The following is a 12,712-nucleotide window of genomic DNA, read 5'->3' as shown; positions in this document are numbered from 1 at the left end:
ACAATTATTTGATTTCCTATGTGTTCAAAGATGGTTTTGGGTTAGCCCAGTGATAAAAATCCTTAGTGTGACCATCAAGTTGTTTTCATGATTGGAACCTAAATTGTCTTTTGACGTGATCTCTCATTAATTCCACTTTGGTCCCTTAGATTACCTCACTGTCCCTGAGCACGTAAACTTAATCTGACCTCCATCCTGTGACTCTCTTGCTGGGCTCCTCCCTAAATAACCTCTTGTATCAATTAGGACCCTTGCAGCTGCTCACAGAAACTTCACTTAGAGAATAGGCAAGTTTATTCTCACAAACAAGAAGTCTAGGATAAGAAAAGCTAGGTGGGCTTTGGGTTTGGTGGATCCCAGTGGCTCGATCATGTAATCAAGGACCCAGGTATTTTGATCTCTTGGCTTTGCTGTTCACAGCTTTGGCTTCATCTCAAGTCTAGTGCTCCATGAAGTCAGAGAATGTTTCCAGTAGCAATTGGTGTGATGAGTGCCATCCTCTAGCTGTGGAGGGAAAGGTCGAGTAATAGAATTTCTTTCCAAAAATTTAGCAAACTTTTCCTTTTGTGTCCTTAACTTCACCTGCTCATCCAGGAACCAATCACTGGCAAAGAGGATGGAATGGTCATGTCTGACTGAGGTTAATCAAGTCCCATTCCAGGATCCAGGGACAATTCTTCAAGCCACATTCTTCCTGCACAATAGGAGAGGGGAGGAATGGGTGTCACCCAGTGGCCAAAACATCTCTTTTCTGCCTTTTTCCTTATCTTTTTTTTTACTGTGGTAAAAATAGACATAACATAAAATGTACCATTTTACGTGTACAGGTTAGTGGCATTAAGTATACTCACATTGTTACGCAATCATTACCATCACCCATCTGCAGAACTTTTTTTTATCTTCCTCAACTGAAATTCCATACCCATTAAATAATAACTCCCCATTCCCCCTTCCCCAGCCCCTGCCAACCACCATTCTGCTTCCTGTTTGTATGAACTTGACTACTCTAAGTGTCTCATATAAGTGGAATCGTACAGTATTTGTCCTTTTGTGACTGGCTTATTTCACGGTGTTTACTATCTTCAAGGTTCATCCACGTTGTAGCATGTGGCAGAATTTCCTTTTTTTAAAAGGCTAGATAATATTCATTGGGGCAAAAGTTATTGCGGTTTCCGACCATGAATTTTAAATCATTATAACTGGGCTCAAACCCATCTTTATTAATCAAAGTAGGAACCCTTATAATCAACACATTTTTGCCAGTGGGCAATAAGTTTGTTTATTCCTGTAGTGTAAAAATCCGTGCTTCGGGATTCAATGAACCCTTTGAAAGCATTTGCTGCATACTGCTCCTTGTGGAAGTGTTTTCCCTGCAAAAAGTTGGGGAGATGCTTGAAGAAGTGGCAGTCGGTTGGCGAGAGGTCAGGGTACTGAGTCTTAAGAAAATTAAATTCCTGCCGTGGGCCATACATCTAGTAAGTGGCAGAGCTGAGATTCACACTCAAGTATAGCTTCCTCCTAGGGTGGATTCCTTGTTCGGCGTGCTGGCTACTATGCGCTAGGGACCGGAGACACAAACATCAGGCAGATACCACTGCCTAAGTATAGTGACAGAGATAGGCAGAGGAGATTAGGGAAACGCCAAGGAGGGCCACCAACCCTGTGGAGGTGTTTAGTGAGTCAGGGAAGTCTTCCTAAGGAAGGAGGGTTGAGCTGAGTCTTGGAGGAAAAGGTAGTGCTGGAAAGGTAGAGTGGACACCATTGTTCTGCCAGCCCAGCCCCATGTCCTTCTTCTGGGAATAGCATCCGTCTTCATTTGGGAAGCTTCCCACCAAGGGATTCCTCCGTGATCTTACCACGTCCCTGACTCTGGTTGACTGGTCAGGGGTAGACACTAACCTAGGTTCCAGCCAATCAAACCAAAACTCTGAACAAACACCTAACTTTATCCGGTGGTAGAACTTGAAGAATGAAACCCAAAGACTGTTAGCAGCTGGGTTTCCCATGTGATTTTCCTTTGGGATCAGGAAAAGATGTAAAGAGGTGATAGAAACCTGGTTACCGACAGAGGTTTTAACCGGGAATATGGGGTATGACCTCCACCCTGTTCTTGGCGTGGGTGGCCAGACCAGACCTGCAGGCTCTTAGAGGTCGCACCCTGAAAGCCAACTCCAAACGAAGCATTCTTGTGCTTCCACGGGCAGGTGCAGCGACTACAAGTCCCGGGGTGCACCGCACTCAGCCAGCCGGGGGTGGGGCGGATCTCTGCAGTGATGTCACCGTCCCGGGGCGGGCCGCGGGGAGGGCGGGCCGGCGGGGCGGGCCCGGGCGCGGAGCGCGCTGGTGCTGATGCAGGATGGCTGAGCGCGCAGGAGCCCGGGAGGTCTGAGCCGGGCTGGGCTCCCTCCCCGCGCATCGCCTCGTCGGCCGCCGCGTAGTCGCGGGCAGGTGGGCCGGGGGCGCTGGGCAGGGCCAGGGCGGGCGGGTCCGCAGCCGGCGGGGCCGGAGGCCGATAGGCTGCCCACCTCCCGGGTCTCGGAGCGGCCGGGGCTGCCCAGCCCGCCGAGTTCGCGATGACCTGCTGAGAAGCGTCGTCGGAGGCTGCGGGAGGCGGCCTAGCGGTGGGCGGTGCGGCTCCGGCCTCCTCCCTCGGCGGGCCCAGCCCCGGCCCCCACCCGGCCCGCGCCCCCTCCCAGCCGCCGGCCGAGATGGCGGATCCAGCGGAATGCAGCATCAAAGTGATGTGCCGGTTCCGGCCCCTCAACGAAGCGGAGATCCTCCGCGGGGACAAATTCATCCCCAAATTTAAAGGCGATGAGACCGTGGTGATCGGGGTAAGTGGCCGGGGCATCTGGCCTCCCCTCCCGCTGCGCGCCGCAGCTCGGCGCCCCGACGCCCTGGACGCGGTGCATGTTCGGGCCGCCCCTTCGGACGTCCCCGCGGGGCTGCCCTCCGGTGGACGCGACCAGAGACCCCTCACCCACTGCCCTACAGTTCCCTCTGGGCGGGTGGAGGGGCGACCGGGGGCAGCGGGGCGGGCCTGGGTGGCGGGGGTGGGGGTGCGGGGCGAGCGAGGGCTCCGCGCCGCCATTGTTCGCGGGTGGGGGCCCGGGTGGGCCTATTGTTCCCCACACTCGCCACGCCGCGTGAGTGGTGTGTTCGGGTTACCCTCCAGCCGGGGTGCCCGGGACCCCTTTAAAGTATGAGCTCTGCAACCCACAAAAGCTTCCAGGCATCATTTCGGTTTATCGAACACTTTGCCTCTTCTTCTTGTGACCTTAGTTAAAAAAGAAGAAAAAAAGGTACAGGAAAAATTCTAGCCTGGGTTCGGAGCTCCGGCGGCTGTGTAGACGCGGCTCCCCGCGGTGTTTCACCTTGCTCCGCGTGCGGACGGCGGAGGGTGGGGGGAGCTCGGGTGGCCTTGGTGTCCCCAGGAGGCCTGGTGCGTCTCCTACTTTCTCTCCCCCTGGCTGCCCGGGATGTGGAACCCGGGTTTGATCCCCCGCCCATGGCACCCTCCCCCACCCCGTGTCTGCAGACCCGTTGACACGCTTGGCGCTGGGTGGAGAAGAGCTTGTGTCCACATATGCGGGGCGAGGGGGCCCTGAGCGCAGCCCAATAGCCCCCCCCACCAAGAGGAGAAGTTAGTTGGTGTGGCTAGTGCCCCCCCCTTGGTCTCCCTTCCCCACCTTTTCTCCCCTACCCCCTCCCCGGACTTAGTTCCCTCTCTGCTGCCTGGGCTGCTTGTGGGGGGAGGGAATATCAATAGTTTTTCGTTCTTAAAGGATTATATGTCAAATGAAATAAGCCAGCTCCGCTCCCCCCCCCCACCGCTGTTCCTAGCGTGCGTGGCTGACGGCGCCCCCTTTGTATGCGAGCCGCGTGGGGAGCGGCCGAGTTAATGGGAGCCTCCCGGTCCCCGCTGACACGTTCCTGGCAGCCCACTCGAGGCTGCTGATGCAGCTTTCCCGTCCCCAGCATTGATTAAGTGATGTCATCCCGATCACTGAGCATGCTCCGACCAACCCCCTCCCCCATCCCCCAGTGGCTGGTGTATTTAGGTCAAGTGATTGACAGGTGACAATTTACCTAGGGTATTGCCTGGTCCGCCTGGCCTTTCTCAAGCGCCAGAAGCCGACGTTTCCCGGTCCAGGCGGTCCCCGGCATCTTTGCCAAGGTTGAATGCAGCAGTCCCTGCGAAGGGCCCCGGGGACCAGCAGGTGCCAGCTGTACCGTTAGGCGGGCGCTTTCCGGGCTGGGGAAAAGGCAGGCTCTGGCCTCGGGCTTCAACCTGTACCTGGCTTAAGAAGGCAGCTCCTCTGGACGACCCCTTCTCCCCTCCCCATTTTCACAGTCAGAGGAAACCCTGACCTTCAAATAGTACGTGGATGGACGGTCATTGTGAGAGCTGACCTGTGAGGGCAGGAAAGAGGGGTTTCTCTCTGCTTAGTGTTAACTTGCAGAGAAGATGTGTGCTACAATTATTGATGAGGAAGGAAATTCTACAGTTAATGGCAGGCGTGGGGTAGTGACATATCCATGGGCAGCTAGTGGCTTGTTTGAGTTACAGCATTCAGCCAGGATCTGCCTACAGCCTGGTCTATATCCTGAGCCAGGTTGTGGTTCAGATAGGGTGGGAGTTACTGGGACATCTAGTCCCTGCCCCTTGGCTTGTAACAATTTTTAAACAGATAAATTGTGCAGTACTGGAACATGTTCTGGTGACCCTATTTTTTTCCCAAGAATTGAAGAGCCTGAAGAAATTCTTCTCCTCCCCTCCTTCCTCCCTCTCCTGCTCTTCCCTCCCCCTTATCCTCCTCTTCCTCCTCTACCACAAACAATGAAGTGCAGTAATAAATCATCTTCTATGATCTATATGCAAAGCAGAGATACTTAATTTTAGGGCTATCTTTCTTTAATATGACATAAATATATATTCATAGTAATGAATATATATTTATTCCCCATCTAAATATATATTATTGAATGAATGCATTAAAACCAAGTCACCATGAAAAATAAGACATTTAAATAAAAATTGTGTTTGTGAATATACACATTGCTCTTAAACTGTAAAGTGATTTTTGCTCATCCTACTATAATCCTGTAATGCAATAGAGTTTTCATTTTTTCTGTTAAGGTAAACTTTTTATTGAAATAAAGCATTCATATAGAAGAGTGTTATCCTAAGTGTATGGCTTGATGACTTTTTACCAAATAAATGCTCCTTGTAACTACCTCAAAGACTAAAAAAAGAAGTATTTCAGGACCTCAGAAGTCCTTCTAGTCCCTGACTTCCCCTACCGCAGGGTAATATCTGACTTCCGATTCCATAGATTAGTTTTACTTGTTTTTTTTTTTAACTTCATATACATAAAACTGTATAGTATATTCTCTTTTGTGTGTGGTTTCTTGCAATCAGCACTATACTTGTCAAATTCATCCTCATTGTCCTGTAGTATTCCTTGATGTGAATATACCACAGTTTATTTTTCTACTAACTGTTGATAGATATTTGGATAGTTTCTAGTTTGGGGCTAATATAGATAGTGTTAATATGAACGTTCTTTTACTCATCTTTTGGTGAGGGTGTGTACAGAAGACTGCCAGATGTTGGGAGCTGCCTTGGGATGTGCTAAGACCATTTCCATTAATAATGTGGCACTAAAGGAGATGACCATTCTGGCAGCCTGTATCATAGTATATACACTGGGAAGAATGGCCCTGAGTCAATTCCATTGGAACCAGCCCACCTGGCTCAGTTGCAGGTGGAAACTGTCTCAGGTGGGCACAATCCTCCTTGCTTCCAGGGACACAGACTGGGGACAACCAAAGAAGCCCAGACCATCCAGAAATGTAAGCCACCTTCACTGCCAGAAGAGACAAGTAAATAATGAATTGTGGTGGAGTTAGCTATTAGTCCGAATGCAGAATCCCAGAATTTTTTTGTATTTTTGGAACAGAGGTCACCTTTTTTCTTTAAAGTTCTGTTCAATTCTTATGGAGAAGTATGCCAAGAAAGAGATTTTGCAGTTAGAGTTTCTAGATTTCTCTTTTAAGAAACTATCCTATCTTGGAAGAATCTTCTCCATCATTCTTGCATGTTTTCAGCTCTTACACGAAGCTCTCTTTCCCTGACTGCACCAGCCACAGTCTCTCCCTAGTTTGAACTCTTATAGTATCTATGTTGTATATGATCTCATGACTTTTTGGCCTTAAATTGTTATTAGTTTTGGTCATATTTCTAATGACATTGTAAGCCATCTGTACAGACAAGGACCATCCATGTTTTGCTCCTTTGTACTTCCCAGTGCCTTGTCCATTGAAGGCACTTAATAAATATTTATTGATCTCTTTGTTGATTCTGGATATCTTTATGTTGGCATATTTAGCTTATCTTATAGATTTTTTGATTGGCTGTAGGCTGTGGGGAGTAGTTAAAAAACAATTTTAAAGACAAATGCCATTTTTCTGAGCAGACCTGGTAAGATAGCATATATCATATTTAAGATGCTATAAGAAAATTGGGGAAGAACTGCATTCGGCTTTGTTAAAAATTAGGAGAGCTCATGACACTGATGGTGAGTTAGAAGTGGAGGGTGGGGGTGGGCTAGTGATTAGCAAAAAGGCTCCCTTCCAAAACACATTAATTCTTTAGAGAAAAATATTGGATTTACAGCATTTCTCAAGAGTAATCCTCCATTAGCTGCTAAAAACCCTGCTGAATTATCCATTACTTTGGGCCTCTTGGTTTAGAAGCAACTGTTCCGATGGAAGCTCTCTGACTTGGCGAATTCCCAGTAAAGTTCTCTGAAATGGACTTTCACACTTCACTTTCCTTTTACTGGGGTTTTCTCTTGTTTGAAGTCCTGAGAAAGCAGGTCTTGTTAAAGACAGAAGCTTCCTCCTGAGGCAGTGTAAGTTCCGACCTGTTTGAGAGCCACAGCAAACATCAGCCACAAGCCCTGAGCTGGTCGATGGTGTGGACAGTGACCTCAGTCTTCTAAAGCTTAGATTAGTTCTTGGCAGAGGATGGACAGGGAAGGGAGGGGCCCGGACACAGGCCAAATCTAAGTCTGAGTTATCAGTTTGGAGATTAAGTTCTAAAGAAGTGAAGAAATATGGCTACATCTTTCTTGTCCACAATAATGATCTTTTGAAGTAATAACATTAAAAAATTTTTTCTTTTTAAATTTATATACAGTAATATCACCTTTTTGGTGTATAGTTCTATGGTTTTGACAAATATACATAGAGTTTTGTAACTGTCCTGTATTAATTAGTTTTGTATTGCTGCTATAACAAATTACCACACACTTACGATGCTTGGGACAACACAAGTTGAGTATCTCACATTTTCCATAGGTCAGACCTCCAGTAGGTGGACTGATTTCTCAGATTAGAGTCTCCTAAGGCCAAAATCAAGGTGTTGGCAGGGCCATGTTCTTTTCTAGAGGAACTAGGAGAGAATCCATTTCTCTGCTCATTCAAGGTGGTGGCAGAATTCAGTTTCCTGTGGTTGTAGGACTGAGATTCCCATTTCCTTGCTGACTGTCAGCCCGGGGCTGTTCTTAGCTTCTAGATGCCACTCTTGGGTCCTAGCCACTTGGCCCCCTCCTCCATCCTCAGACCAGCAGCAGCAAGCAGAGACCCTCTCATGCTTTGAACCTCTCCTGTCTCTTCTTCCATGGCATGTCACTCTCACTGACTCTTCTGCTCCTACTTTTGAGGGTCTATGTGATTACATTGAGCTCCCCCCACCCCTAATCTGAGATAATCTCCCTACTTTAAGGTCAACTGATTAGCAACCTTAATTCCATCTGAAATTCCATCTGCAAAGTCCCATTTACCATGTAACGTTAACATATTCACAGATTGCAGGGATTGGGGTGTGGACACCTTTTGGGGCCATCCTTCTGCCTGTCACACACCACCATAATCAAGCTACAAAACAGTTTCAACACTTAAAAAAAAAGCTCTCATGCCTCCCTGGCAACTACTTAGCTATTCTTCCTCTCTATAATTTTGCCTTTTCCAGATTGTCATAAAATAGAGTCATATGTTAAGTATCTTTTTGAGTCTGGGTTCCCTCACTTAATAATATTTTGAGGTTTATTTATGTTGTGTGTATCATTAGTTCATCCCTTTTTTTTCTTACTAGTATTCCATTGTGTGGATATACCACAGTTTATTTATCCATTCACCTGTTGAAGGATATTTGGGTTTCCCATTTGGGGTAATTGGGAATAAAGCTGCTATAAGCCTTTGCATATAGATTTTTTTTAGTATAAATTTTTATTTCTCTTGGGTAAATACCCAGGAGTGGACTTACTGTGTCTTACGGTAACTGTATGTTTATGAGAAACTGCCAAAGTGTTTTCCAAAGTGGTTGTACCATTTTGCAATCCCACCTAAAAGCAGCAACATTTTAAACCAAAGTTTTAAATAGTAGTGTTGAGATATACCAGTTTTTCATTCCTCTTTGCCCTAAGTTCAAGGATGTTTATATCTCCTGAAATGGATTGGTGATTTCCTAACTGTTCCCTCTGAAATCCTGGACTGCAGGAACACAGTGGAGTAGCTGTAATGTGAACAGGTCACCGGAGGCCACTCACTGTTCACAGTGAGCACACAGTACTGGGTAGGTAGAAGCAGCAGGAAGAACGAGACAGAACTGAGTGTAGGTGCACTAGCTAGCTGTGGCGCTTTTTTCAAGTTGCTTGGCTTGTTTTTCCTGGGCCTCAGTTTTCTCATATTTAAAGTGGGGATAATAATTACTTATCCCATAGGGTCATTAGGATGAAATGAAATGAAGTGGTGAGACTGTCTGGCACAGAGAAAATGCTCAGTAAGTGCTGATTATCTTCCATGTTTCCTATTCCCCTGATAATTTTCCTCATTTTCAGAATTAGCTTTGCCCCCCAAAATTACTGCTTTATTCTGGCCTATCCCCTGAAAACCATTCTTACATTCCCATTTCTTAGGCATTTGTTCACTCTCTTCTGTTTGGAATGGCCACTGTTTTCATCTTATTTGTGGCATTCCTAACCATCCTGGAAGGCAGAACTCACGTTCCATTTAGTTATAGACTATATTAGCTGTTCCTTTTATCTGCAGCGATCATATATTAATACTAGATTGTGTGTGTGTGTGTGTATCTCCATCTCTTTGTGTAAATTATAAGCTTCCTGGGGGCAGGAGCTTTTTTCTTCTTTTTCTAAAAAGTATCTGTCTCCTTTACTGTAGTTGTGTAGTTGCTTAGTAAATGTATCTTGACTGAGGGTTTCTTTTTTTTTTTTTTTTTCCGTGTTCTTGCTTGGAATCAAGTCTACATAAATGCCAGGTTCTGCATTTCTGTAAATCACTTGGGTATCACTGGCGACTCCTGCCTCTACCTTGCCTGTTTGGCCCAGCTTCTCTATCTAATGAGCTTTTCTCCCCACCTTTGGTTTCTCTTTAGTCCTTGCCTCAGGTTTCTCACCTGTGTCTGCTTATTAAAAAAGCAAAAACAAAATTACCTACTCCCTAATGGTTTCTCTTGAGTTAAAAAAAAAAAATAGCCCCTTGACAGATCCAATTTCACCTTATTTCTCCTAAGTTTTTTTTTTTTTAATTTCTATTTTTGTGGCTGAGAAAGCTCTCCCCTTTAGCCATCTGCCACACATCAAGTTCCTTTTAGTAGGAATTGAGTTGTTGAATTTATGGTTATTTGTAAATATCGCAGAGAATTTGGGAGAAAACAATTTTAGATTCATCATAGTTTCTCCCAGCACCAAACCTGAGCTTGAATCAGACAACCCGGGATGAACTCCCAGCTCTGCCTCTTCGTAGTTGTGTGAACTTGGGCAAATTGCCAAACCACACTAAGTTTCAGTTTCCTCACCTGTAAAACAGAGATAGCAACACCGTCCACTGTCGGGGTGGGAGGTGGGGGTGTTGTGATGTTCAAACTGCTAATGCGTGTGGCATGCTAAGCACAGTGGCACGCCCATAGCAGGCATTCAGAAAATGTCCACTGTTACAAGGCCCGCTGGTGGTGTTTTCTCTGCAGTGTTGTCAGACTGATTGATCTTGGAAAGGCCCAGAGTCTTCAGAGGTTCCCCAGTGCCCTTAGGTTGGAACTCTCCCCCTGAGCATCCACTGTATACCCCCCCAGTAGTACAGTTCATTTATTTCCGCAAATCTGTCCTTTCCTCCAGTTAGGCTGAAAACTTCTTGAGGGCAGGAACTTGTATTCCATTCATTTCCATTTCCAAGGCCTGGAACAGTGTCTGGAACAGAGTAGTTGCTCAGTATAAGATGTCTTTGGAAAGAAATGAAAGGGCACTGACCCTCCTTGACTGGCAGACTGTGGGGTTATTTGCTTGGATTGTCACTTTGACCTCTGTCCAGCTCTGGCAACTTGTCTTTCCTACTTTATACATCTTTATGGTTTTGTTGTTATTGTATTAAAAGAAATAGCTTTTTGGGGGGGGGATGTGTTCCAGTATATTATATGCTCAATGAAAAAAATTTAGACCATGCAAAAATCATGAAGAAAGTAAAAAGCAGTTTTAATTTTACTAATCAGAAAACACTATCATTAACACTTTATTGTATATTCCAGCTCTTTTCTATTCTTGCAGCATACTTTGTTGTAAAACAAAGATATGATTTTATAAAATCGATTTAAAAACCAGTTTTACTTAATGGTATACTTCAGACATCAGCATTTTTAAAGTTGATTATAATTTCATTATATGTCTAATCAATACTTTTCTACTGATAGACATTTGGGGTTTTTTTTTCAATTATAAATAAAGACATGATAAACATCAGCACATGTACCTCTTTGTGTACTTGCCCAATTATTTTGTTAGAATACATTCCTAGAATTGGGATTCTAGGATTTAGTATTATAGATGATTTTAAGGCATCCAGAGAGCAATTTAGAAATGGCAAATTGTCCTCTGTTTTATAGTCTTACTTCTCTGCTCACCCTATGGAATCACTGCCTGTTTGTCTCATAGGGCTTCCCTTCATATATGAGCTAAATTAAATTCTTACCAAGAGTGTGTGCTTCCTCATGCACTGTTAACCCCCATATCCGGAACACAGCTATGCCTTCAGACTTTTCATGTAAACCATAGGATTTTGTAGGCCGTTTCTTGTCAGTTTCAATATCCTAAAGGATGTTGTTTCTTGGAGGTGATCAAAACCTAAGCCTCTCTCTAGGGGCAGAGAGAGATAGAGGCCAAGATTGTAGTCTTAAAGAAAAATAGGCTGGATGTGCCCTTTCTTTTCTGTGCTCACACTGAATGGCCTGTGATACCTTCTGGGCAATGGTAAGCTGAGAAGGGGATAAAATAGCCCTCTCAGAGAAGCCCTAGAGAGAGCTGCTTTTATTCTTCCTCCTTGATTACTAGGTGCTCTTTTAAAGAACTTATTATATAAAATTTCAGACATATACTAAAATAGAAAGGGTAACAAATACATGTACCCCATGTGCCTATCAGCCAGTCTTAACCATCATCAGCAAATGGCCAATCTGGTTTTTTCTTTACTCTCCTAACCTGTCTCCCCAACTGCACCAGATGACTTTAAAGTGAAATTTCACATCATTTGATGCACAAAATTCAATACGTATCGCTTTATTTTTAACATAGTGGCAATAACAGTAATACAACTAAGACATTAACATTTCCCCATTGCCTCATAAATTTCTCCTTGTAGTTGCTTTGTTCAAATCAGTGTGCTAGGTACTGTGGATTTCAAGCGAGGAGAAAGAAATGCTCATACACATCGACCTTGAAACAAGAGGAGGCTTTTGCTTCAATGGCTTGTCTGATGCAGAAACACTTGGAGCCATCAGGACTAATCGAGATTCCCAGCCCATTTCCCTTAACAATGGTCACGTCCTAGTTATCCTCTTGAATCCACCGGTGCCTGTGTGGCAGTGTCACCTGGAAAGCTATTTAAGGAACTTCATGCTCCATGGCCTTCCTGCTGCTTCACCTTGCTGTAGTCAGCTGTGTAAACGTCAGGGAAACAGGCAAATGCATCTCAGTTGTCTTCTGTACCCTCCCTTACGAGATTACTGTCAACTGCATTTGGAGCAGTTCTTTGGTGTGCCTTGGTGTTTTTCATATTACCTTTTCTGTCAATGAATACCTGTCCTTGATGTGAATTGAACACTGGAAAATACATCCACAGAACTGAAGGGAAAACATAGTTGAGAGCAAGATTCAATGCAACACAATACTTTAAGGAAACAAGTTTTTAGTTCTCTCTTTATGTTTCTTATTACTCTTTTCATTAAAAAAAAAACTTCTGAAAGGAGATAGGGTTGGAGGAAAAGTGCAAATAAAAAATAAATTCCCATAATTTATGCCTTTAAGCTTCTTTGACTGGAGGGTATGGTCTTAAGGGCTGCAGAGCAATAATATTTTTTCAAAAGCATTTTATCTGATGATCTTGGCTCCATAGTTCTGGATTGACAAATTGCAGGAACTCTTCCTTTGCCAGGCTCTCTCATAGAGTGATCTCTCCCATTTTCAGGTCTCGCTTTGCCTCAGGTGGGAATGCCAAACAGTCTGCTTCAATTCTCTGAGGAGGTTATATCATAGTTTTTCTCTGAAATGACCTGTCTGGCACCTTACTCCTCAGAGATTATTGATTTTCACCTGGGAATCTGGGTAAAAACAACTCCAATAACATTAGAAACTTCAGATGG

The 12,712-nt window shown here is 45.0% G+C and overlaps 1 protein-coding gene across 1 annotated transcript in view; it reads left to right on the top strand.

The window, feature by feature from the left end:
- Nucleotides 1–2,373: 2,373 nt before the first annotated feature.
- KIF5C (kinesin family member 5C) overlaps nucleotides 2,374–12,712 on the top strand; it is a 129,007-nt gene continuing 118,668 nt past the window's right edge. Inside the window, exon 1 of the mRNA XM_045558778.1 lies at nucleotides 2,374–2,834. Coding sequence (XP_045414734.1) covers nucleotides 2,709–2,834 — 126 coding nt within the window. The 5' untranslated portion in view covers nucleotides 2,374–2,708. The remainder of the gene's footprint in view (nucleotides 2,835–12,712) is intronic.

Source organism: Lemur catta, chromosome 8 (genome assembly GCF_020740605.2).
Source record: "Lemur catta isolate mLemCat1 chromosome 8, mLemCat1.pri, whole genome shotgun sequence".
NCBI lineage: Eukaryota > Metazoa > Chordata > Mammalia > Primates > Lemuridae > Lemur > Lemur catta.
This window is presented reverse-complemented; position numbering and strand designations above follow the sequence as displayed.